General features: G+C 44.9%; 2 protein-coding genes across 2 annotated transcripts in view; both read right to left on the bottom strand.

Annotated features, from left to right (window-relative positions):
- Window positions 1–2,690: 2,690 nt before the first annotated feature.
- On the bottom strand, window positions 2,691–8,456 carry LOC124016285 (leucine-rich repeat-containing protein 3B-like). The gene is made up of 2 exons (XM_046331833.1): window positions 8,100–8,456; window positions 2,691–4,472 (listed from the first exon to the last, which is right to left on the bottom strand). Exon 2 carries the CDS (start codon window positions 4,423–4,425, stop codon window positions 3,571–3,573), a length of 855 nt encoding a protein of 284 aa, XP_046187789.1. The 5' UTR covers window positions 4,426–4,472; window positions 8,100–8,456; the 3' UTR covers window positions 2,691–3,570.
- Window positions 8,457–22,614: 14,158 nt separating this feature from the next.
- LOC124015339 (deleted in malignant brain tumors 1 protein-like) overlaps window positions 22,615–27,505 on the bottom strand; it is a 46,288-nt gene continuing 41,397 nt past the window's right edge. The window contains exons 11-16 of the mRNA XM_046330523.1: window positions 26,817–27,137; window positions 26,362–26,676; window positions 24,245–24,541; window positions 23,750–24,070; window positions 23,438–23,579; window positions 22,615–23,181 (exon numbers count right to left, since the gene is read on the bottom strand). Of these exons, the coding sequence (XP_046186479.1) occupies window positions 23,494–23,579; window positions 23,750–24,070; window positions 24,245–24,541; window positions 26,362–26,676; window positions 26,817–27,137 (1,340 nt within the window). The 3' untranslated portion in view covers window positions 22,615–23,181; window positions 23,438–23,493. The remainder of the gene's footprint in view (window positions 23,182–23,437; window positions 23,580–23,749; window positions 24,071–24,244; window positions 24,542–26,361; window positions 26,677–26,816; window positions 27,138–27,505) is intronic.

Below are 27,505 nucleotides of genomic sequence, written 5' to 3'. Positions count from 1 at the left end.
CATCCAGAACGCCGCAGCCCGTCTGGTGTTCAACCTTCCCAAGTTCTCTCACGTCACCCCGCTCCTCCGCTCTTTCCACTGGCTTCCAGTTGAAGCTCGCATCCGCTACAAGACCATGGTGCTTGCCTACGGAGCTGTGAGGGGAACGGCACCTCAGTACCTCCAGGCTCTGATCAGGCCCTACACCCAAACAAGGGCACTGCGTTCATCCACCTCTGGCCTGCTCGCCTCCCTACCACTGAGGAAGTACAGTTCCCGCTCAGCCCAGTCAAAACTGTTCGCTGCTCTGGCCCCCCAATGGTGGAACAAACTCCCTCACGACGCCAGGACAGCGGAGTCAATCACCACCTTCCGGAGACACCTGAAACCCCACCTCTTTAAGGAATACCTAGGATAGGATAAGTAATCCTTCTCACCCCCCCTTTAAGATTTAGATGCACTATTGTAAAGTGACTGTTCCACTGGATGCCATAAGGTGAATGCACCAATTTGTAAGTCGCTCTGGATAAGAGCGTCTGCTAGATGACTTAAATGTAAATGTAATGTAAATGTTTTGTAAACAATGGAGCGAGTGTTGCATTGCAGAAGTAATCAGTGAAACTCCAAAGCTCATTCAGGGACATGGACTGAGAGGACTTGTTCCCTCCACCTACAATTAACCAGCTGACACATGGGGAGGAGAGAGTTTAGTCACTGAAAGGGTTGGATATGAGCTCAGAAGCAGTGTGTGTGTTCCTATACCCATCTTCTACTTTCAGCAGTATGAGCTATTCGCCTAACACAACGCAAATGAGTCCTCAATTCGATTTCCCAGAAGACACAGCATTTAAAAATGAAGGGGAGAGATTTGTGTTTCCTTCACCTGAGAGAAAGCCCTTGCACTTACAACAGAGTGTAACTGAGGAGCAGAGCAATGAGTCTGGTTTCAGAGTGACAGTGGTGTCTGAGAACAGGGATGTTCTCAGACACCTGGACACTGTTTGAATGTCACCTATATCAAGCCTGCCTTACATCCAGGACACGGTTTGAATGTCACCTATCAAGCCTGCCTTACATCCAGGACACTGTTTGAATGTCACCTATCAAGCCTGACTTACATCCAGGACACTGTTTGAATGTCACCTATCAAGCCTGCCTTACATCCAGGACACTGTTTGAATGTCACCTATCAAGCCTGCCTTACATCCATGATACTGTTTGAATGTCACCTAATCAAGCCTGCCTTACATCCAGGACACTGTTTGAATGTCACCTATCAAGCCTGCCTTACATCCAGGACACTGTTTGAATGTCACCTATCAAGCCTGCCTTACATCCAGGACACTGGTTGAATGACACCTATCAAGCCTGCCTTACATCCAGGACACTGTTTGAATGTCACCTATCAAGCCTGCCTTACATCCAGGACACTGTTTGAATGTCACCAATCAAGCCTGCCTTACATCCAGGACACTGTTTGAATGTCACCAATCAAGCCTGCCTTACATCCAGGACACTGTTTGAATGTCACCTATCAAGCCTGCCTTACATCCAGGACACTGTTTGAATGTCACCTATCAAGCCTGCCTTACATTCAGGACACTGTTTGAATGTCACCTATCAAGCCTGCCTTACATCCAGGACACTGTTTGAATGTCACCTATCAAGCCTGCCTTACATTCAGGACACTGTGTTGCTTATTGCTTACATAGCACTCATGTACAGACATTCTCCTACTGCAATGTGTATGGTAATGTGACTGAGTCCATGTGTCCATGCACATAAACACATGCTAATGAGGGCGATGTATCCGTGTCTGTAGGGCAATGTATCCGTGTCATGACTGACATTTTTAAGACCGAACAGGCTATACTGTATAATTATGTCAACTATGTTTATTTGTGTGTGCATGTGCGTGTGCATGATTGACCCTCAGGGCTCAGTATCAGATTGGTGGTGTGACAGATAAATGCAAGGGAGAGAGGAGAGAGAGAGAGAGAGAGGCTACCCCCATTTTCCCATCCTCCACAAATGAGCACTTAAGATATACAGAAAGCGGACAGACTGTGGCTAGATACTGTACCACGGTCAAGGGACAGGGTTTTAATAGTTCCAGTAGGACAGGAGAAACACCATTCTGTATTGATTCCCATCCTACGTCATGATGTGGGAGGCCAGGGGGGATCCCATCTGCAGGCCCAGTTTCCAAATGGTGAGCAAGGATCAAATCTATATCATTTTTATTTCAGCCTGAGGGTGTGGAGTTTTACCGTGTGCATTGTGGCTGTCGTGTGTGTGTGTGTGTGTGTGTGTGTGTGTGTGTGTGTGTGTGTGTGTGTGTGTGTGTGTGTGTGTGTGTGTGTGTGTGTGTGTGTGTGTGTGTGTGTGTGTGTGTGTGTGTGTGTGTGTGTGTGTGTGTGTGTGTGTGTGTGTGTGTGTGTGTGTGTGTGTGACAGAAGTCATATTCAGTGCAGTCTGTCCCTAAAGCAGATTCATAGTTCTAAAAGACATACCCATTAGTGAGATCAAAGGAATTCATGAGGCTTGGAGGAAATTCAAATAAGACTTCAGACAGTGAACTCTTTTAAACTTGTTTTTTTCTCTTTTTTTTTCTTTTCTTTTTTTTTTTACAATTACTTGTTGGACCCACTGATTTGAAGTTGCGCAATTCATATTTCTAAACTAGTTTTGCCATCGTGCACTACGGTCTGTCAAATATCATAATTCAATATAATGAACACATTGTTCATTTAAAATAAATGAAAAGGTGACATGTTCAGGCGGACTTTGTGAGAAATGAAATATTACATGCAATACAACTGTGGAAAAAAATATGGTATTGTGGCCAAAATAAAAAAGGAAGGAGCATTTCATGATTTTATTCTTTCTGGTTAACATTCAATGAGTGCAGATGCTGGTCGAACAATGCAGTCTCTGTTACACTGCCAAGCACAGTATCATCACTAATATGGGGACATTTGATGACATCGTGCATTCCTGATTAATAACAAAACGGTGCCCTCGGCAGTCCATTGTGAAATAGTTATGCATTTGACGACATTTCAATACCTCGTTGGAATTCAATCATTTTCAAATACAGAGTGTCTTACATAAAGACACAGACTGATTTGGAAATACATTTAGAATATTCACAAACGTGTCAAATAATTCCTTCATTCGTATAAGAAACAGCTATGTGGTGGGAAAAAAAGAGTCTTCATTTCATGACGATTCATCAAAGAGTGTGAATTTGTTTGAATGAAATGTTACCGTGAGGTATTGCGTTTCCAATGGATTACTGGTGAAAACCTGTACAGTACAGTAGTATCCCGGTCTATTTCCAAGTTTGGGAATTCCTTTTATGATCCCTTTGAGGTGTTTGGCTATTATTTCCTGTGTCTCTACCTGACCTAGGTAAATAAATGTCAAATACAACAGGTGCGCTTGATTTAGCTTACCTACTACCTAAGAATCGTCCCAAAAGTGCAAACTCTACCGCCTTGCACAGCAATCAAGCTAAATCAAGCACTTCTCCAGAATTTGAAAGTACCTGACAAAATGCATTTTGACCCAAGTCTGGTAATTTACTTCTCACACCACTGTGCTGAGTTTAGAGGACTCCTCTGGCCTGTCCAGTTTGCTGGGAAGGGACTTGAGGTACTCCAGGTGTCTCCGTGCGTCCTCCTGGTTGTGCCTGACATAATACACCAGGTAGGAGATGACCATGGCGAACCAGCCGAACATGGTCACCAGCATGGCCACGTCCGTGGTCCTCTTGAGCCCTGCGCACAGGTCCAGGTCGGCCGCCACCATGATGAAGGGCACCCCTGTATCTATGCCAACGTCCTTGGGCTCCGAAGTGTGGCATACCACGCCAGCCAGTGATACCGGTTCCAGATCCAACCGGGGCATAGCCACCTGGAGGCGGCAGTCACAGTGCCAGGGGTTGTGGGTGAGGTTGGCCTGGGCCCTCAGGCCCCCCAGGACCTCGGGCTCCAGGGTGGTCAGTCTGTTAGAGGACAGGTCCAGGCTCCTGAGAGAGGGGACCAGACCCCAGAAGGCCCTCGGCTCCATCTGAGTTAGCTCATTGTGGGAGAGGTCCAGCTCGTTGAGTAAAGGAAGCCCTGCAAAGGCGTCGGCGGGGATGGTGGTAAGGAGGTTACCGTCCAGGTAAAGTCGGCGAGTGTCATTGGGCAGGTCATGCGGCACCTCCGCCAGGTGCATGTTGCTGCAGCGCACCACCCTCCCGCCGTCGGCCATCTCGGAGCAGTAGCAGCTCTCGGAGCAGCCGGTGTTTGCCCCGTGGAGGCCCGCGGTGGTGGCCCCGAGCGCCAGGCTGTGCAGCAACAGGCATGCCACCAATGAGTGGCACAGCAGCCATTTTGCCAGCAGCGACATGGTGGGATACAGGCATACCCTCCTGGAAGGACACAGCCCCTGGACCATCAGCCAAGACAACCCTGCATAGGTCACAGCTTCACCAACCAGCCGGCCTGAGAGACAATGAGGAAAAATGTCAGAGCGAAAATAATGAATAAAAGGAACGAGGACAACAAGTGATTGCAAATGACACTAATATCAGTGTGGCAGAAGCAACACCTAACCATCTCGGTGTGAGTAATCCGAATTTCCATACAAGTGCCAGGTGTTATTTTTAAACCCACTTTGATCCTGACTGGGCTAATTGTAATGAATTGGCACTTGTGACATGACGAACAGAAAATGACAAAACACAGCTGTAGTGTAGAGGAGGAGTGGGATAGAGATCAGCGACGGCGTCATCCGTGCGTACAGATGACAGATAATGTGCTTCCTGCCAGTGCAGTGATGGAACTCTTGTTGATTGGCATGTTTTTTCCTCTCTCGTCCCACTTCAACATTGCCGTGGAGTGACTTTTCATTACCATAATCCTGCTCTGATCCAGTGTAACTAGGGAGACAGACTCAAAATATATATATGGTCATGGTTATTTTGGAGTACTGTCAGCATCTAATGGATTCAGAGTGAATATCTCCGAAACTCAGTCTTAGGGTCTCTAGGAACCTACAGTACCTAACCTAACCCGGTTTGGATGTAGGATATAGGCTATGGGCTAGATTCAATCAGATCTGTCTTAACCCGCGATAACCGACAACTGCATAGCAGCATTATTGTTTTCGGCGATGTCAGAGGTGGAACTACGTCTGCAGCTGTCGAGTCAGCAAGCGGCTCCTGGCGTTATACTTATGGCGGACATTGCCATTGGCTGCACCGAGTTGCATTAGTAGAAATCCCATGCAGAATTGCTACAAGTTCCAACACTGTGTGTTGTAATCTACAACTCGATTTGGCTGATATCAACCCTCATTTCATTTAATGATTTTAAACGTGAGTGTCTGTTCTATAGAGCCTACACTTTCTCGTTCTGAACTTTTGTTACGGGTGGGATTTAAGGACAGGTGTGGTTTCGTGACAATGACGACAAGAGCAGCCGCTCACCGATTTGACTGCTTCCGAACACAGTTACACCTCCGACGTCGCCTAAACAAAAACAATAAAACTGCTATGCAGTCGGCGGTTGTTGCGGGTTAAGGGCTCTATTCAATCTGTATCGTTGAAGCGTTCCAGATTGGGTGATAGAAAAGTGAAGGGCATTTCCGTTTGAGCCGACATATGCACACCTACCGGAAATGCAGTCTCTGCTAACATTTCAATTTTAATCACGCTGTAATAGAGCCCTAATGCGGGAACTAATTGAATCTAGGGGGGAGTCTGTTTGGATGTAGCCTATGTCTGCATTTAGTGTAAGTACATTTTGGGTCGATCAATGTAATGTTTCCGGGCCCATCGGTTCTGGAAACCCACTTTTCACTGAGACCCGACTCAGGTGACAGACTCTTGAGCAGCGCTGTCTGAGGCAGGCTGAGGCGCAGTAAATGCCACAGTCCAGTATCGTTTTACCAATCCTCTCTAAACCACATAGAATATGTTTCCCCACTGACACAAAACCCCAGAGAAAGTGTTATGAGTTGGACGGGACGCTCACCGTTTCACCGCAACACAACTGTAGTCTAGAGCAGGGTTTCACAAACCCTGGGTGCACGTTTTGTTTTTGCCCTAGCACTTTGTACACGGCCAATTCAAATAATCACAGCCTGTTGAGTACAGTTACAGTACATTATGCCTGTATGCAACAGGTAGATGTGATGGGATGGGAGCCATGTTGGATATTAAGATATCAGGTAGGAAAACCCTGGCCTAAAAGGTCTAAGAACCTTAGGAAAACTTTTTTTGGTCGTAGGCTAGGTTGGTTTTATGGATTCATGCTCTTCATAATTGTAAATCTTGCACATAAAAAATGTAAACATATTCTTCCTTAAAGTATTCACCAGTGTACAAAAATGTAAATATATATATATAATGATAACTTCAAATAAATCAAACAGTAACTGGTATCTTTACTTCCAACATGGCTCCCATCCCATCAGATCTGCCTGTTGCATACAGGCATAATGTACTGAAACTGTACTCTATCTGGCCGTTCGTTCAGCTTCTGGGAAATTAGCTCTATCTGACCAGACGGGCTCCACTTAGGCTGGTTTACAAATGACATAATCTAAGAGCGGCTCTTAAAGTCACATTACGAAAGGCAGCACGGCTCAATAAGAAGGACTGCGTCTCGCACACAGTCTCCTCAGAGCCAGGGTGAGGGATGGCCGAGTGTCTGGGAGGCCTGAGTGGACCATATAACAACCGCATTAGTGGTGCATGTCACAGCATGTCAAAGTCTGGTTTATTGGGGTTCTGCTGAATGCGTGAGGAGGAGAGGGGTACAACCGAATAAAGAAAATGAAGAGAGGCAAAACATAGCATCATTTAACTTGACAACCACTAATTCCAAACAATACAGAACCCCATGATCTAAGTGGAATGGATTGATATACTGTGTGACTGTACTATAGTGTGTGTACTACAGTGTGTGACAGTGTGTGAGCGAGAGTAGGCTCAGTATTTAATTTGCTCAGTTACATCAGTTTTTTCCCTAACGACTTAGCACTATATAGGCCAAGATAGTATTGAATATAAACTCTCTCAGATACTTATTGTGTCCTGCAATAAGAAAAGCTGATGTACCACTGTATAAACTGTTAATGTATATTAAAAATACCACAGGGCCTGGTGTACAGTGTGCACTCGCTGTCTGACTACAAGAAGAACATTTGAATGCATTAGATTAGACTATCCTCCCAGTAAGTGATATGGGGGAACTTGCAATTATCACGCAAAGGAAGGCCTCATGCTGTTATCCTATCCTGATTCCTCCCTCCTCCTCCTCGGTGCAGTGATGGATATTCTTTAGTCATTGGTTTGACGTTCACATGGTTAACCTTTGTGCGACGGAGCGTTCATGCAATAGAAGAAACTGGCTCTCGAGGCTTGCCACGAGACAGAAAACCCTTTTCCACAGTGGACCCAGCATAGAAGTGTTATTGCAGGAATACTGGGAAAAACCCGTATTCAGCTTGTTCCTAGTACACGATGTTAGCAACTTTGGCTAAAGTAACTCTAAACATTTGTTTTGCATGTGAATTCGTTTCTCTGAATCGTTTCTTATATACAGTTCCTTTCAGCCGGACTGCCAGGCATCACACAAAAACCCTCTTGCAGACACAGTTCTAATACATTCAAACATTCAAAAGGTGGGAACTTAATACATAAAATATTGATTTGGAAAATATTCATGTACACAAAGGTAGGTCGACATTAATATGCCATTACTCTCCGACTGCACAACATTCAGGCTAAATTGATGCGTTCTCTGCAAAGTGCAGGACGTCAACAATCCTCTGCAGGGTATGAACCTTTGGCACATACAGTAGGCTATTATGAATTCATTGGGCCACTGACCTAAATTGGAGGTGTTTTAGGGATACCCTACATAACTTATTAATGATGGAATATTGAGGTGTAGTATACAAAAGCATATCATATCCCCCTGAGATATGCTTTTGGAAAATACACCTCAATATTCCAACATGACAATGAAAATGGAAAGGTCCCCAACAATATAAAGGACATATGTATTAATTCTATAAATCAGATGCAAATGCAAGGCTGGCAAACATAAGAGCTTTCTTACCACTTCAGCTTTTGTTGTCTGGGAGAAGAACATTTGTCAGCATGCTTCGCAGAACAGCGTCCATATCTCAAATGCGTTTACAGTACCCGCTTGCAATTCAGCGCAGCCGGAGAATCCGCGTCACAACCCCATGGACTGGAGCCGGTTTACCAGCATTCAATACCGATGGTTGTTGCCTCTCCGCTCCCCGCGATCTAGTTGAAATAAACACGACTGTAAATATAAAGAGGGACAATGGGATCCGTTACCAAAACGTAACCTATTATTGTCTTAAAATGGTCATATCAAGCCGTCATACGCAGGCACAGGAGCGTTGAAGCATACAATTTCTTCACCACACATACACCCCCTGCTACAGTAGATGGTTACTGCTGCGCTGTGCGCTCTACTGAGCGCGTCAACCCACATCGTGACTTCTGAGAGGCTGGAAACCTTTCCATGATTAATGTCATGCGCAGCCTTCAAGGGACGTGTGTAAAGGCTGAGAATGCTCAAATGACCTGCGCAGAATTACGTTTTCTGAACAATTATCCGAGCAATACAATAGCCTATGGTCACATGGGAAGTTGGCTACTAATGACTAGTACTTGCTAATGGGGGATTGTTAGAGATACAATCTCAGAGATAACAATAATCTACAAAATGCTGACTATTCAAATTATAGACCATCTCTGAGTGCTTCCAAGTAGAAAGACGGTGATACCTAGAACCTATAAAGGGTTATTCGGTTGTCCCATAGTTCCAGGTAGAACCCATTCCACAGAGGGTTCTACATGGAAAACAAAATAGTTCGACCTGGAATCAAAATTGGTTCTCCCATATCGACAGCCGAAAAAACGTTTCTGAACCCATTTTTTCTACGAGTGTAGGCCGACGTCTATATGTAATGAGTGCTTCTGACTCTTGACACTAACTCTAGTTCACTTGAACTACAGGATTAACTGAATGACAACAGAGACTAAATGCAATTGTAGTGAATAGTTTGGGGTTGGCCTAATTTCCAAGGACTGCTTCTTGTAACCAGATGTGTTAAGCGGAGCGACACAAGGGAACCCAAGAGCAGACCAAGATCCAAGATGAGGAAACAGGGATGAATGAACCAAAATATGTATTATTACACCGAGAGATATGGAGTGCAGATCCAGGGAAGCTTGGATGAGTTGCAGAAAAACCAGACTGAGGTTGGAGTTGGCTGAGTAGAACAGGGTAAACAGGTCCTGATGGGAATCCAAGGTAGTGGTGAGTAAAATCCAGAGCAAGGTAGTTGGGGGGTGTAATGTGGAACAGGAGCCAGAGACTGCAATGAGAAAATAAACAGTGTCAGGCAGGGAAACAGGCACAGCAGAGTAACAAGATCTTGCGTAATCGTAAATGGCTAGAATCATGAACTGACTGAGCAGAGATTACAATTTGGCAGAGTGGAATTTGCAGGACTGAGTATTTGTAGAGGTCTTGATTATGGAACGGGTTGCAGCTGGTAGGGATCTGCTCTGACTTCAGCACATCTGTCTCGAACCACACAGAGAGGGAGAGAGAGAGTGTACAGGGGGAGTAACTGCAGGTCAAGAAGACACCGGATGAACACCAGAGGGCGTAGCAGGAGCAGATGTGACAAGATGCTGATGACAGGTTGCCCTATGCTGGGCTGCTGGCATCGAAACCCCCGCTGGGAGAATGGAGTTCAGTTGGTGGGGGTGGGATTGTGGAAGGTCGTTGGAAGACTGCTGCTGCAAAACAGCAAGTGATTCCAAGTATTCCGATTTGACAATATACTTGCAGAAAAATATAATTTGAATGCAAATGTCTCGTTCATGATTTGCCCAAATGTATCTGGATGACTTCACACTAAATGTAATGTAGTTTGCTCATACTCATACTTAACTCATACTTAAGTTATCCGTCTGAACCTTTGCACATACACTGGTGCCATCTTCTGGACACCATCAGAATTACAACCAGAGTGATGGCTAGATGTGGGACCTTTCTGTTGCATTTCAAAGATGGTGGTAGAAGAAAAAAAACTTTTTTCTTTGTATTTTCTTCTACCAGATCTATTGTGTTATATTATCATACATTCAATTCGCATTTCCACAAACTTCAAAGTGTTTCTTTTCAAATGGTACCAAGAATATGCATATCCTTGCTTCAGGGCCTGAGCTACAGGCAGTTAGATTTGGGTATGTCCTTTTAGGTGAAAATTCAAGAAAAAACAGGGCTATCCCTAAGAAGAGGGAGACCCTTTATCTACTTCTCCAGAGTCAGATGAACTTGTGGATACCATTTTTACATCTGTGTCCAGTATGAAAGAAGTTAAAGGGAGTTTTGCAGCCAATGCTAACTGGCAGTAAGCATAATGACCCGTAGTCTACAGATATCTGCTAAAACCAGGGATTACAAATTATATTATAATGTAATACGTACAGAGGGATCTGTTAGCGGGCAACGTATTTTATTAGCACAAAGTAAACAAATCCATTTTTTTATTTTACAGCTCATTTCCTGCAATTCTACATATTTTGGCGCAACTTATGCAATGTTAATATGAAATCTGAGTGAGAGTGACTAGCAAAATCAATGGGGGCTCCCTGGAGACCAGGGCCCCAGGGTTCGTGCCCTGCGTGCCGGGTCGGTAATTTGGCCATGATTACTACAAGTTGAGATAGCTGGCTAGACTAACTAGACTAATTTACCAATCTTCTACATGTTAACTGGCATGGGCTAATTGAGTGACTGTCAGTGAGTGACACACAGTATAACTAGAGGATAACCGATGATGTACAACTAAGCTTTGAAATTGCACCTTGTGTGTTCTACTATTCTTACTTAACAGTAATTTGAGGCCCAGACTGACAAAAATAATATGGAGTTACAGCCATGGGAATAAGTCGACCTTCAGCTACACTGTCTGTCAGCCATTGTAAAATAGGCCTAAAGAGTCCAATTGTAAGCTATGAGCACCCTGCTTGATATCTGATATGGCTGAAATAGAAGGAGGAATCTCCAAAGTGTAGAAGAATTGAAAATGTGTTTATGGAGGATATCCATTAAGTGTAGTGGAGAAGAGAGAGAGAGAGAGAGAGAGAGAGAGAGAGAGAGAGAGAGAGAGAAGACTCACTTTCACCTGTCTCATTAAACAGAAAAAAGAAGGATGAGGATAAAAAACAATTGAATGCAGCTCTGCATACTTACTGATAAAAGAGATGGAAGCGTGACTAAAGGAAGGTTAGGGACAATATAATTACATAAGAAGGAGTGCACATGTACAGAGTAGCAAGACAATAATATATTTAAAGGGGTTGAAAATAACCTCAGAAGAGAGGGTGTGAAAGGCAGGGAAGGCGAGAGAGAGAGAGAGAGAGAGGGCGAGAGAGAGGAGCGTGTTGAGGAAAATGGAGCGGGAGAGGGGAATGGAGAGAGCTGTCAAATTCTCACTTGTTTCCTCAAGCATTGTTTCCTCAATTTCTTACAAAGCTCGTTGGAGGAAGAGGCCTGGGGGAGGGACCTTAAATCCTCTTCTCTAATGCAAGGATGTGCTGGCGAGTAACGTTTTGAGACAGACAGGGTTTGCAGCTGCAATGGGGAGCCGTAAGGGAGCTAAAGACAAACGAGTGTCACAGAGGTCATCAGGATAGAAGTTTGCTTTGAGAGGACACCGATGCTCTCTCTCTCACCCCTCAAGAACACACTTTCACAACACTCTGATTGTCCTCACAACGCTCTGATTGTCCTCACAACGCTCTGATTGTCCTCACAACGCTCTGATTGTCCTCACAACACTCCTCAAAAGCAATCCATTTCTTTCTGCCATTGCGCTAGATTGCCCGCAAGTAATCTCTCTTGCAATCTACCGTTCATTGTGCTAGAGTGCCAGCATGGAATGCAGTACTCAATAATGTTAAGTATTTTTTTTATGCTTGGGAAAGGAAAGTTCAAGGCAATAAGAGAAAATGTTCTAAAGTGAAGTTTGTTATGTTTTGGCTGAGGCTTTGTGTGTACATGTCTGTCTATATACAGTAGACACCAGACCAGGCTGCAGTTTACATTTTCCATTTCTGCCCAACTTTCCCTGACTAGTGTGCGTCCAGTGTTCAGTATGCCTCGTCAGGCCTCTGACTGCAGGAGGAGTGTGATGGTTTTATAAAGGAAGCTCATTAAAGCTGCACAGTGTCTCCACACCTGGTGTGTGTGTCTTCAGCCCTGATGCCTTGCCCCCTGTCCCTTGTCAGCCCTGGTTAGCTTCTAAGCCAGGCACAGCTAGTTTTACTGGGTGCTGCTGGCTGACAGGTGCCCTCACACATAAAGGTTCCACACACCTTGTCATGTTTTGTCATAGATTGTCATGTCTTGTCCCTGTGCTTTCTCTTCTATTCGTTTCCCCCTGCTGGTCTTATTAGGTTCTTTCCCTCTCTCTATCTCTCTCCCTCTCTCTCTCTCTCTCTCTCTCTCTCTCTCTCTCTCTCTCTCTCTCTCTCTCTCTCTCTCTCTCTCTCTCTATCGTTCCGTTCCTGCTCCCAGCTGTTCCTCATTCTCCTAACTACCTCGTTTACTCTTTCACACCTGTCCCCTATTTTGCCCTCTGATTAGAGTCCCTATTTCTTCCTCTGTTTCCGCTTCTGTCCTTGTCGGATCCTTGTTTGCTGTACTGTGTCCTTGTTCCGTCCTGTCGTGTTTTTGCCTTCTTCAGATGCTGCGTGTGAGCAGGTGTCTCTATCAGCTACGGCCTGCGCCAACCCGGAGCGACCTGCAGTCTGTGGTCGCATCTCCTGTTGTTCCCCTCTACTGACTAGAGGATTTCAGTTATTCCTGTTTGGACATTACCAGTGAAAGAATTCAGGATTAATCATTTTTTTGTTAAGACTCGAATAAACTCTGTTTCTGTTAAGTCGCTTTTGGGTCCTCATTCACCTGCATAACAGAAGGATCCGACCAAGAATGGACCCAGCGACTACGGATCCTCGCAACTCAGCCGTCGAGATCCAGGGAGCGATGCTCGGCAGACACGAGCAGGAATTGTCTGCTGCTCGTCATGCCGTTGAGACCCTGGCCGCTCAGGTCTCCGACCTCTCAAGACAGTTTCAGAATCTCCGTCTCGAGCCACCAGCTACTTCCTGGTCTTCCGAGTCTCCGGAACCAAGAGTTAATAACCCACCGTGTTACTCTGGGCAGCCCACTGAGTGCCGCTCCTTTCTCACCCAGCGTGATATTGTGTTCTCTCTCCAGCCCAACACATACTCAAGAGAGAGAGCTCGGATCGCCTACGTCATATCACTCCTTACTGGACGGGCTCGGGAGTGGGGCACAGCTATCTGGGAGGCAAGGGCTGAGTGTACTAACGAGTATCAGAACTTTAAAGAGGAGATGATACAGGTTTTTGATCGTTCAGTTTTTGGGAAGGAGGCTTCCAGGGCCCTGGCTTCCCTATGTCAAGGTGATCGATCCATAACGGATTACTCTATAGAGTTTCGCACTCTTGCTGCCTCCAGTGACTGGAACGAGCCGGCGTTGCTCGCTCGTTTTCTGGAGGGACTCCACGCTGAGGTTAAGGATGAGATTCTCTCCCGGAGAGGTTCCTTCCAGCATGGATTCTTTGAATGCACTCGCCATCCGCATAGAACGACGGGTAGATCTTCGTCACCGAGCTCGTGGAAGAGAGCTCGCGTTAACGGTGTTCCCCCTCTCCGCATCTCAACCATCTCCTCCCACTGGCTCAGGTATTGAGCCCATGCAGCTGGGAGGTATTCGCATCTCGACTAAGGAGAGGGAACGGAGAATCACCAACCGCCTCTGCTTCTATTGCGGTTCTGCTGGACATTTTGTCATTTCATGTCCAGTAAAAGCCAGAGCTCATCAGTAAGCGGAGGGCTACTGGTGAGCGCTACTACTCAGGTCTCTCCATCAAGGTCCTGTACTACCTTGTCGGTCCATCTACGCTGGACCGGTTCGGCTGCTTCCTGCAGTGCCTTGATAGACTCTGGGGCTGAGGGTTGTTTTATGGACGAAGCATGGGCTCGGAAACATGACATTCCTCTCAGACAGTTTGGGGAGCCCACGCCCATGTTCGCCTTGGATGGTAGTCTCCTCCCCAGTATCATATGTGAGACACTACCTTTAACCCTCACAGTATCTGGTAACCACAGTGAGACCATTTCCTTTTTGATTTTTCGTTCACCTTTTACACCTGTTGTTTTGGGTCATCCCTGGCTAGTATGTCATAATCCTTCTATTAATTGGTCTAGTAATTCTATCCTATCCTAGAATGTTTCTTGTCATGTGAAGTGTTTAGTGTCTGCTATCCCTCCTGTTTCTTCTGTCCCCTCTTCTCAGGAGGAACCTGGTGATTTGACAGGAGTGCCGGAGGAATATCATGATCTGCGCACGGTCTTCAGTCGGTCCAGAGCCACCTCCCTTCCTCCTCACCGGTCGTATGATTGTTGTACTGATCTACTTCCGGGGACCACTCCCCCCCCGGGGTAGACTATACTCTCTGTCGGCTCCCGAACGTAAGTCTCTCGAAGATTATCTGTCTGTTTCTCTCGACGCCGGTACCGTTGTGCCTTCTTCCTCTCCCGCTGGAGCGGGGTTTTTTTTTTGTTAAGAAGAAGGACGGTACCCTGCGCCCCTGCGTGGATTATCGAGGGCTGAATGACATAACGGTTAAGAATCGTTATCCGCTTCCCCTTATGTCGTCAGCCTTCGAGATTCTGCAGGGAGCCAGGTTCTTTACTAAGTTGGACCTTTGTAACGCTTACCATCTCGTGCGCATCAGGGAGGGGGACGAGTGGAAAACGGCGTTTAACACTCCGTTAGGGCATTTTGAATACCGGGTTCTGCCGTTCGGTCTCGCTAATGCTCCAGCTGTCTTTCAGGCAATAGTTAATGATGTACTGAGAGACATGCTGAACATCTTTGTTTTCGTTTACCTTGACGATATCCTGATTTTTTCACCGTCACTCCAGATTCATGTTCAGCACGTTCGACGTGTACTCCAGCGCCTTTTAGAGAATTGTCTCTATGTGAAGGCTGAGAAGTGCGCCTTTCATGTCTCCTCCGTCACATTTCTCGGTTCTGTTATTTCCGCTGAAGGCATTCAGATGGATCCCGCTAAGGTCCATGCTGTCAGCGATTGGCCCGTCCCTAAGTCACGTGTCGAGTTGCAGCGCTTTCTCGGTTTCGCAAATTTCTATCGGCGTTTCATTCGTAATTTCGGTCAAGTGGCAGCCCCTCTCACAGCCCTTACTTCTGTCAAGACGTGCTTTAAGTGGTCCGGTTCCGCCCAGGGAGCTTTTGATCTCCTCAAGAAGCGTTTTACATCCGCTCCTATCCTCGTTACTCCTGACGTCACTAAACAATTCATTGTCGAGGTTGACGCTTCAGAGGTGGGCGTGGGAGCCATTCTGTCCCAGCGCTCCCATTCTGACGATAAGGTCCATCCTTGCGCGTATTTTTCTCATCGCCTGTCGCCGTCGGAACGCAACTATGATGTGGGTAACCGCGAACTGCTCGCCATCCGCTTAGCCCTAGGCGAATGGCGACAGTGGTTGGAGGGGGCGACCGTTCCTTTTGTCGTTTGGACTGACCATAAGAACCTTGAGTACATCCGTTCTGCCAAACGACTCAATGCGCGTCAAGCTCGTTGGGCGTTGTTTTTCGCTCGTTTCGAGTTCGTGATTTCTTATCGCCCGGGTACTAAGAACACCAAGCCTGATGCTTTATCCCGTCTCTTCAGTTCTTCTGTAGCTTCTACCGACCCCGAGGGGATTCTCCATGAAGGGCGTGTTGTCGGGTTGACTGTCTGGGGAATTGAGAGACAGGTAAAGCAAGCACTCACTCACACTCCGTCGCCGCGCGCTTGTCCTAGTAACCTTCTTTTCGTTCCTGTCTCTACTCGTCTGGCTGTTCTTCAGTGGGCTCACTCTGCCAAGTTAGCTGGCCACCCCGGCGTTTGGGGTACGCTTGCTTCTATTCGCCAGCGGTTTTGGTGGCCTACTCAGGAGCGTGACACGCGCCGTTTCGTGGCTGCTTGTTCGGACTGCGCGCAGACTAAGTCAGGTAACTCTCCTCCTGCCGGTCGTCTCAGACCGCTTCCCATTCCTTCTCGACCATGGTCTCACATCGACTTTATTACCGGTCTGCCTTCGTCAGCGGGGAAGACTCTGTGATTCTAACGGTTGTCGATAGGTTCTCTAAGGCGGCTCATTTTATTCCTCTCGCTAAGCTTCCTTCCGCTAAGGAGACGGCACAAATCATCATTGAGAATGTGTTCAGAATTCATGGCCTCCCGTTAGACGCCGTTTCGGACAGAGGTCCGCAATTCACGTCTCAGTTTTGGAGGGAGTTCTGTCGTTTGATTGGTGCTTCCGTCAGTCTCTCTTTCGGTTTTCATCCCCAGTCTAACGGTCAAGCAGAACGGGCCAATCAGACGATTGGTCGCATATTACGCAGTCTTTCTTTTCGAAACCCTGCGTCTTGGGCAGAACAGCTCCCCTGGGCAGAATACGCTCACAACTCGCTTCCTTCGTCTGCTACCGGGCTATCTCCTTTTCAGAGTAGTCTTGGGTACCAGCCTCCTCTGTTCTCGTCCCAGCTCGCCGAGTCCAGCGTTCCCTCCGCTCAGGCTTTTGTCCAACGTTGTGAGCGCACCTGGAGGAGGGTCAGGTCTGCACTTTGCCGTTATAGGGCGCAGACTGTGAGAGCCGCCAATAAACGTAGGATTAAGAGTCCTAGGTATTGTCGCGGTCAGAGAGTGTGGCTTTCCACTCGTAACCTTCCCCTTACGACAGCTTCTCGCAAGTTGACTCCGCGGTTCATTGGTCCGTTCCGTATTTCTCAGGTCGTTAATCCTGTCGCAGTGCGACTTCTTCTTCCGTGACATCTTCGTCGTGTCCACCCAGTCTTCCATGTCTCCTGTGTCAAGCCTTTTCTTCGTGCCCCCGTTCGTCTTCCCCCCCCCCGTCCTTGTCGAGGGCGCACCTATTTACAGGGTACGGAAGATCATGGACATGCGTCCTCGGGGACGTGGTCACAAGTACTTAGTGGATTGGGAGGGGTACGGTCCTGAGGAGAGGAGTTGGGTTCCATCTCGGGACGTGCTGGACCGTTCGTTGATCGATGATTTCCTCCGTTGCCACCAGGGTTCCTCCTCGAGTGCGCCAGGAGGCGCTCTGTGAGTGGGGGGGTACTGTCATGTTTTGTCATAGATTGTCATGTCTTGTCCCTGTGCTTTCTCTTCTATTCGTTTCCCCCTGCTGGTCTTATTAGGTTCTTTCCCTCTCTCTATCTCTCTCCCTCTCTCTCTCTCTCTCTATCGTTCCGTTCCTGCTCCCAGCTGTTCCTCATTCTCCTAACTACCTCGTTTACTCTTTCACACCTGTCCCCTATTTTGCCCTCTGATTAGAGTCCCTATTTCTTCCTCTGTTTCCGCTTCTGTCCTTGTCGGATCCTTGTTTGCTGTACTGTGTCCTTGTTCCGTCCTGTCGTGTTTTTGCCTTCTTCAGATGCTGCGTGTGAGCAGGTGTCTCTATCAGCTACGGCCTGCGCCAACCCGAAGCGACCTGCAGTCTGTGGTCGCATCTCCTGTTGTTCCCCTCTACTGACTAGAGGATTTCAGTTATTCCTGTTTGGACATTACCAGTGAAAGAATTCAGGATTAATTGTTTTTTGTTAAGACTCGAATAAACTCTGTTTCTGTTAAGTCGCTTTTGGGTCCTCATTCACCTGCATAACACACCTGTTGCCAGGCTCATACATACACCCACTCAGGTATAATCAATGATACTCAGGAGAAGACACACACACACACACATTTGTTTTACTATCCTTGTGGGGACCAAACAATTGATTTCCAATCGAAATTGACACACTCAGAAATATGTTTCATATATAAAAATGTAATAATGAAAAGGATGACATGGCCGGCAGCTCACGGGCCTTAGAAAATGTATTTTTAAAAGACATTTACGCAATTTATCTGTTATACTAATCTATAATGACCTTCTGGATGATCAGTGGACCAAGGTGGGCCGGCCGGGTTTTCTCATAGGCTGAGGTCACGCAAATTTACATTCTACAAACATTTAAAACGAACACAAATTCTACATCAGCAAAGAGACCTGCTCCGACTTTGTCATCAGTTAGACAGATCGTGGCCTGAAAACCCCCAGAAACGGTGCCTGTAAACGTCGGAAGAGCATATTCTACATTGTCACCTCACTCAAAACGTTCTATGTTTTGTGTGTAAAACCGGTATTTGGTCAAACAGTACAGTGCATTATCGTCACGGTTCCTGTAACGAAAGTGTCCGCTCTCACCATGTGCCTGTGCCCTCACTGGGGCCTGTTGCTGCAATGAGCGAGCCACTCTCCTCTCCCCCCATGCGCTCGAGAGAGAGAGAGAAAAAAAATATTCTAAACATACAACAAGATTTGTCCCCTTCTCGAAGAGAGGAGGGCCTCAGTTTTCGGTAGGTATAATTATGTATTTCTCAACTCTCAATATTCATCTCAGTAACATCTATTTTACAACCAAGATATTTGAGATATGGAGGTCATGGGTAGTAGCCTACAACTGCAACGTCTATTTTAGGACATTTAATTTTGGATGAATACATGGCTACTAGCAGTGGGTACTATACTTAGAGACAGCAATGAAGCAATGTGTTTTTAGTTCTTCAGATGTTGAAACCCAAATGAATTGGCCTATGTTATTAGTTAGTGCACATAATCTTATTTCAATTAAACCTTATTTTAACAGGTAAGTTGACTGAGAACACTTGACTTTTTCCACATGGTGTTACTTTACAGCCGTATTCTAAAATGGACTAAATGCTTTTTCCCCCTCATCAATCTACACACAATAGCCCATAACAACAAAACAAAAACAGGTTTAAAAAACTGAAATATCACATTTAACTAAGATTTCAGACCCTTTACTCAGAACTTTGTTGAAGCATCTTTGGCAGCGATTACAGCCTCGAGTATTTTTGAGTGTGATGCTACAAGTTTGGCACACCTGTGTTTGGTGAGTTTCTCCCATTCTTCTCTGCAGATCCTCTCAAGCTCTGTCAGGTTGGATGGGGAGCGTCACTGCACAGCCTCTCCAGAGATGTTCGATAAGGCTCTGGCTGGGCCACTCAAGGATATTCAGATACTTGAACCGACGCCACTCCTGCATTGTCTTGGCTGTGTGCTTAGGTTCTTTGTCCTGTTGGAAGTTGAACATTCGCCCCAGTCTGAGGTCCTGAGCACTCTGGAGCAGGTTTTTATCAAGGATCTGTCTGTACTTTGCTCCGTTCATCTTACCCTCGATCCTGACTAGTCTCCCTGCTGCTGAAAAACATCACCGTAGGGATGGCGCCAGATTTCCTCCAGACGTGACGCTTGGCTTTCAGGCCAAAGAGTTCCATCTTGGTTTTATCAGACCAGAGAATCTTGTTTCTCATTTAGGTGCCTTTTGGCAAACTCCAAGCGGGCAGTCGTGCCTTTTACTGAAGAGTGGCTTCTGTCTGGCCACTCTACCATAAAGGCCTGATTGGTTGAGTGCTGCAGAGATTGGTGTCCTTCTGGAAAGTTCTCCCATCTCCACAGAGGAACTCTGGAACTCTGTCAGAGTGACCATCGGGTTCTTGGTCATCTCCCTGACCAAGGCCCTTCTCCCCCGATTGCCCAGTTTGGCTGAGCAGCCAGCTCTAGGAAGAGTCTTGATGGTTCCAAACTTCTTCCTTTTAAAATTTATTTTGAATAAATTTGCCAAAAATTCTAAAAGACTGTTTTCACTTTGTCATTATGGGGTACTGTGTGTAGATTGATGAGAAAAAAATGATAATTTCATTCATTTTAGAATAAGGCTGTTACCTAACAAAATGTGGAAAAAGTGAAGGGGTCGGAATACTTTCCGAATGCACTGTGCATATGTAATTGATCTCTATTGAACAAAAATAAAGCAGGAAATTCTGGAGACCTATTTTGACAGTAAAATATAGCAACTATAGTCTAATTGTGAACTCACAAATCATGGCAGTCACTGGGTTATGTTGCACATCAAAATATCTTGAAAGTTCCATTCCTACTTGGACATGTTAGACGAAACCACTTATTTCATGAATACCTCAGTAGTCTATGAGTTGCTATATGAGAGAATTACTTGTGATTTGGGTCCGACCAAATCATGGGCTGGTGCCACCAACTGTAAAAGTAAGTTGCACCAGTGACATCAGTGGAAAATGAGTGTCTGGAGGCCTGGAATAGTAATTAATACTTAGGATAGGTGTTGATTCAGGTGAACACATGATATGCACTCATTTGCAATATAGCCTAAGGCCTAGATTTAATCAGATAAAGTGTTAACTGGCGATGGCCTCATAGCTGATGTTTTGTCGGTGTCGTAGGTGTGAACGCTGAAGCTGTCAAATCGGGGAGCAGCTGCTCTTGATTATTGTCACAAAGCCACACCCCTCCCACTCGCATTTGAAGTTCAGAACGAGAAAGTGTAGGCTACATATAAATCGTTTTGCTCAAATACAAAATCACTCAGCAAAATAATGTATCAGCTTAATCGACGTGTAGATTTACACATCTCAGATTCCAGTGTTTGAAATTGTACACGTGGGATTTCTCTTCATGCGACTCTGTGCAGCCAATGGCAATGTCCGCTTTAGGTATAATACCAGGAGCCGTTTGTGGATTTGACAGCTCTTAAACAGTACCACCCCAACACCGCCAAAACAACCGCTATGGGGAGGTTGGCTAAAGCAGATCTGATTGAATAGAGCTCTAAATCATTAGCTTGACTTCTATAACGTACAGTATAAGGTTTAAGCAGACAGGCAGACAGTGAACAAGAAAAAGCACAGAGGGACAGCAGACAAGATGCTGAGACAGACAGACGGCAAAACAAGGAGGCAAACACGATGGCCAGTGCAGAGGCACAGTTATTGTGGTGAGTTGTATCTCCAGTGGGGCTTTTACATATTGTATTTATTTTACATATGAGCTTGTTAAAAAAGAGGAGGATCATGTCTCACCAGTCACTGGTACAGAAATGGTTGAGAAACACTGTACTGTGCTACCAATGTTATGTCTGTGTCTGCCTGTGTATACGTCTAACTCAGAGTGGATGCTGAATATCAGACAGAAGGCTCAAGCCTGGTGAAGATGTAGGTTCGTGATTTTGTCAGGGCAGTGGCTGATAGGGTTTGGGCACCAAACCAGTAGTCGGGGCTGGTGTGGATAAAATGCCAAGGACGAATTCTTGTCCCTGGCAAACAGTATGGAAGAGCAATATGGTTGTCTCTCTGTAGTGGCTCCAGTTGGGATCCTTGTCTTTAGGCAGCCGTCTTTTCTTCTTGTCTGCTGTTCTCTCTCAACCTAGTAAAGCCGCTTGTGCTCCAGACCGTGTGTGTCAGCCAGGCTGGAGGAGGAAAGCCTCAATAAATTAATAAATGTTAACACCAGTCAAGAATGGGTTTCGCTCGGAGGCTTGCTCGCTGCTGCATGTCGGCCACTGCACCCATGACTTGGTTGCGAATTTGTGTGTGTGTGTGTGTGTGTGTGTGTGTGTGTGTGTGTGTGTGTGTGTGTGTGTGTGTGTGTGTGTGTGTGTGTGTGTGTGTGTGTGTGTGTGTGTGTGTGTGTGTGTGTGTGTGTGTGAGAGAAAGAGAGGGAGGGAGAGAGAGATTGCACAGTGTGTACAGTATGTAGTGTGTTTGACATAATGAATGATGTGACAACATTTCTCCCTAGTGGATATAATAAGACCTGCATTAATCTCATCCTCTGCTTTATAGGTTTCTTCAAAATGAAAGTTGTCGGTCAGGGTCGGTTTTGGCCTCCTGCGTCCAGAGATCTATATCTAAATGTTGACTATATAGTTGTACAGTATTTAAATCTCCACATATATTCAAAACTATTCCCGTTCATCTTGTGGTCTCAACATCAACAACAACAAACTTTTAAGCTTGGATTTCATGTTCTTTAAAGCCACACACACAGTAATCTAAAATGTACACTGAAATCAAATTATTGATAGATTTTATACATACAGTACAAATGTGTTTGCATTTTGCCAGAAAAAAAACCCCATAGGAGAACCCTTTGAAGAACCCTTTTTGGTTCCAGATAGAACCCTTTACACAGATGATTCTATAAGGAACCCAAAAACGTTCTACCTGGATTATTAATTGACAGCACACAGAATATGATAGAAGAATTAGTCTAAAGCATTAATATTTTTATATTTTTTTTATGTGGAACATTTTAAAAATGAACATTATGTTCAATGAGTTCACAAGAAAATCACTCTTTAGAATCTCAAGTAAATAACAAGTATTAAAAAAGATATATAACAAAAAAAGATAAATAGATGTGTTAGTAAAGTAGAAAAACTATTTTAATTACCTGGCAAGAATACAACTAGAAATCGGACACACAGAAAATGTACATTGAAATGGAAACAAAGCCTTTACTCTTATCGACCAACTGAAACATTTTGATGAAAATGTTTTTTTTTAAAGCCCTGATAATTCAACTCACAAAGCTAACCTTTCAAGCCTCTCCTGTTACCGATATCTCTGCATCAACATGCCTATTACAAGGCCTTCACTCTTAGTTTGCCTATATGTTGTCATCTTCTTCATAGTCATATTCTCCCCTCCGCCTTCACATGAAGCGAGCTGCTCCAGGTCAAAAGGGTCATTGTCTTCATCGTACATGTCTTCGGCATCATCGATCCCGTGTGAAGGTATCTGGATTTTCATAGACGTCCTCATCTTCCTCACCTGGTCCTTCACCTTGGTTGTTTCCACACTTGTTCGTGGCTCCTGGAGCATTCCCGAGGATGAATACAAACATTTGAGTTTACGTGCCTGGACTTCAAGTCAGGATCTTGGCACAGGTTATCCTTTCATTAACTGCAGACATTGTTTCTTTGAATCGTTATTTTCACACACTTTCCTGCACGGCATCCTTTTTTTTCAAGTCTTCGTCTTTGCTCTTGTTGACAAAGGCTTCTGCGTTGACATCGTCCTCTTCATCGTTTTCCTCACTCGCTGCACCCACGGTGTTCCCATGTGTGTTCATGCTAATGGCAGCTGAGGGATTTATCCGTTTAATTCATACAAATGACATCAGTGTATATATATATAAGCGCGAATAGATATCATGAACAGTACAAAATCATAACAAAATGAGGGTTGAAAAATCTAAATCAAAATGTCCAGGTTTTCAAGAAATCCTAGTTGGGAGGATTTCAAATTTCTTGATGAATCCTTCCGGATTTTCCAGGTTCTTAAAAACCTGGGTATTTTGCAAACCTTGCAAATTCTGATAAGAGGAGCTAGAACTTACTTTCTCTTGGGGTTGATCGTAATAGTCTGCTCTCTGTTGCTTATCTTCCTCCAAGACTAAACATTAATGGGAATGAGCAGCAGCAGGAGCAGGAGCAGTAGCCCACCTATTGCGCCAGAGGCAATAATTGGGACTATGGATGCTATGGAGAGAAACAACACCGTACTCAACATCTTCATTTCTGAATTCGTAAAGCTATCAAATTCTTCTGCAATGTAAAACATTGGTCTTTAAAAAATATTGCATGACTGAAAAGGACTGATAATATCTATGTTCTTTTTCACTTGAGAATGAAACTAAAACATATTTTACCTTGAATGCTGACTGTCAGCAACTCTGTCGATAGAATGTAATGACAGGGTGGAGACATTAACCTCATAAACACAACTGTAGTTGCCCTCGTCTGTATACTCTGCAACAGGGAAGTAAAAAGAGGCAGAGTCGTTGACTGATGGCACCATTCAGTCCTGTTGGACCCAGAGAAGTCCAGATAGAAGAGGCCTCCGGGATACTGTGGCTGAATGGAGCAGGTGATGGAGAAGCTGTGGCCCCTGGTCACCTCTGGCCCCTGAAGTCCCCAGAACATCCCTCCATTTGGAGGACTGAGAGAGATGTTGGGCTGAAGCAGGACCACTTGGAAGAAAGTAAACAGCAATATGACAGTAATGTGATTCCATATTCACACCTTGTAACTGAGAAATATGTGTGTGATGGACAAGGTATCAGTCTCTCATCTCTATCAAGGCTATGAATCTTGAATATATAGATATAGATTAGGCAGCACTTGTTTCCCAACTACCACCTCACCTTTAGTAACGGTGCTGTAAGGGGAGCTGATGGCTTTGCCGTTGGAGAGGGTTCTGTAGAGACAGCTGTAACTGCCCTGGTGTGAAGCGTCCGTCTTAAACTTTGTTAAAGTAGCCCTGGGCTGTGAGGATCCAACGGTCACGGTCATGACGGAGTCTCCATTCAGATAGAAGATGAACTCCACAGCATTACAGAGGATACGGGATGGAAGAGTGCAGGTGAGTTGGACCTCCTCTCCATGCAAGAAAGCAGAGTAGGACGGGTCTGTGGAGAGTGAAGGCTTCTGCAAGACAACCCCTGTTGGACAAAGAGATGTAGTTTAGTCAGGCAACAGTAACCACAACCTGGGGTGCCTTCAGAAAGTATTTACACTCCTGGTCTTTTTCCACATTTTGTTTTGTTTTAGCCTGATTTTAAAATAGATTCAAATGTACATTTTGTGTCACTGGACTACAAACAATACTGTGTAATTATGTTTTCTGAGTTAAAAAAAACAAATGACCATATAATGAAAAGCTGAAGTGTCTTGAGTCAATAAGTATCCAACCCCTTTGTTTTGGCAAGCCTAAATAAGTTCAGTCGTAATAATTTGTTTTAACAAGTGACTTGTTAAGCAAATTTTTACTACTGAACTTATTTAGGCTTATTCAACATGATTTTTGGATGACTACTTCATCTCTGTACCCTGCACATAAAACTATCTGTAAGGTCCCTCAGTCGAGCAGTGAACTTCATACACAGATTCAACCACAAATTCCAGGGAGGTTTTCCAACGCCTCGCAAAGAAGGGCACCTATTGTTAGATGGGTAAAAAAAAAAGAAAATAAAGCAGGCACTGAATATCCCTTTGAGCACGATGCAGTTATTAATTACACTTTGGATGGTTTATCAATACACCCAGTCACTAAAAAGATACAAGCGTCCTTCCTATCTCAGTTGCTGGAGAGGAAGGAAACCGCTCAACGATTTCACCATGAGACTTTGAAACAGTTACATTGTTTAATGGCTGTAATAGGAGAAAACTGAGGATGGAACAACAACATTGTAGTTACTCCACAATACTGACCTAAATGACAGAGTGAAAAGAATGAAGCAAATATTCTAAAACATTCATCTTGTTTGCAATAAGGCACTAAAGTAAAACTGCAAAAAAATGTGGCAAATAAATTAACTTTATTTCTTGAATGCGAAGTGTTATGTTTGGGGCAAATCCAACACAACACATCACTGAGTACCATTGGGTGCCTCATGTTATGGCAGTGGAGGCTAATGAGGGGGGGACGGTTCATTATAATGGTTGGAACCGAGCGAATGGAATGGCATTGAAACCATGTGTTTGATGTATTTGATACCATTCCACTAATTCCGCTCCAGCCATTATCATGAACCCGTCCTCCCCAATTAAGGTGAAACCAACCTCCAGTGTGTTATGGGTATGCTTGTCATCGGTAAGGACTAAGGAGTGTTTTAGGGAAGAATAATAAACAAAATAGTGCTAAGCACAGGGGAAATCTTAGAGGAAAACCTGGTTCAGTCTGCTTTCCAACAGACGCTGGGAGACAAATTCATCTTTCAACAGAACAATAACCTAAAACACAAAGCCAAATATACACAGGAGTTACTTACCAAGACGACATTGAATGTAATATGCAAAAATTGTACAATCCAGGTGTGCAAAGCTCTTTGAGATTTACCCAGAAAGACTTACAGCTGTAATCACTGCCAGGGGTGTGAATACTTAAGTAAATGAGATATTTTTGTATTTAATTTTCAATATATTTGAAACATTTCTAAAAACATGTCATTTGTCATTATGGGCTATTGTGTGTAGATGGGGGAGAGAAATAATCAATTTAATAGATGAATAAATGTTTCTGCTCATCTTCATACTGTCTTAAACACATGCTCTGTTCTAGGCTGCCCTCATCTGGTCATATAGCACCAAGTCAGGCCTGGGTTAAGATTCTTTGTGCAACGGTCAACTCTCAACCAGGTGGCAGAGCAGGCTACAATACTGCAGTAATATGCTTTTTAGGATTTTCTCTATAACGAGACCTTTCTGCACAATTCAAACCATTCAAACCAAATGTATAGACAAGGCAAAGAGACTCCCTTACCTGAACAAATAACACCTGCGTCGTTACCATGATTACAGTTATGTGTTCCTCCTCCTGTGTGTGGGCACTGTGTGATGGAGCACTCTGTGCCAGAGCAGCCAATATCATCCTGCCAGATGGGCCCACTTCCCTGACCAAAGTAGGCCCTCTCTGGGGCACTATCAGCTCTCCCACAGCCAAGCTGTCTGCAAACCACAGCAGCATCATTCAAGTCCCACACGTCGTCACACACGGTCCGCCAGTGACCAGTTTGATAGACCTCCACCCTCCCAGAGCAGAGGTCGCTCCCATTGACCAGTCTGATATTAGGTTTAACTAGGCATGAAAGAACATTTGACAATAAAATGCATTTCAGTATCATTTTTATCAACTAAATCAATGCCAAGTTGACACAACTAAAATCAAGGTATTTCGACTTTTAGCAACCACAATAGCAACAGAGGGACTTTTCTTACCTGAGCAGACAAGTCTGGCATCTTGAGCCTGTAAACAGTCATGGTGTTTCAATCCTCCATGTGAGCATTCTGTGAGGGAGCTCTCAGTGCCTTTACACCCAACATCATCCAGCCAAGTAGGCCTGCCACCACTACCCTGACTTATGTGGGCACTACCTTCGGCACTCACAGCTCTCCCACAGCCCAGCTGGCCACACACCACATTTGCATCGTTTACGTCCCACTTCTGGCCACACACTCTTCCCCACTGGCCCTTGTAAAGAATCTCTACTGTCCCCGAGCAGCGACTAGTGCCATCGACCAGCCTGATCTCTTCACCAGCTCACAAAGAGGAAAAGAGATGATCAGGAAAATTAATTAATGATCAATAAGCAAATTAACACTGTCAGTATGGTGAAAGATGTCCTATTCAAAGTTTTGTTACAAACGTGCCACTCAATCTTTTTGGACTTATTTCATGTGTACTTTTAAATGTATTTAAATGATATTCAAACATGCTACTTAAAACCTTTTGGAGACTTGTGTTCACATGTACGCTGAACAAAAATGTAATGTTTTGGTCCCATGTTTCTGTCACGCCTTGGTCATAGTATTTTGTGTTTTCGTTATATATTTGGTCAGCCCAGGGTGTGACATGGGTTTAAATGTTGTGTTTCGTATTGGGGTTTTGTAGGCATTGGGATTGCGGC

This window comes from Oncorhynchus gorbuscha, linkage group LG26 (assembly GCF_021184085.1).
Source record: "Oncorhynchus gorbuscha isolate QuinsamMale2020 ecotype Even-year linkage group LG26, OgorEven_v1.0, whole genome shotgun sequence".
Lineage (NCBI taxonomy): Eukaryota > Metazoa > Chordata > Actinopteri > Salmoniformes > Salmonidae > Oncorhynchus > Oncorhynchus gorbuscha.
The sequence above is the reverse complement of the archived record's forward strand: the minus strand, read 5'-3'. Positions and strand labels throughout refer to the sequence as shown.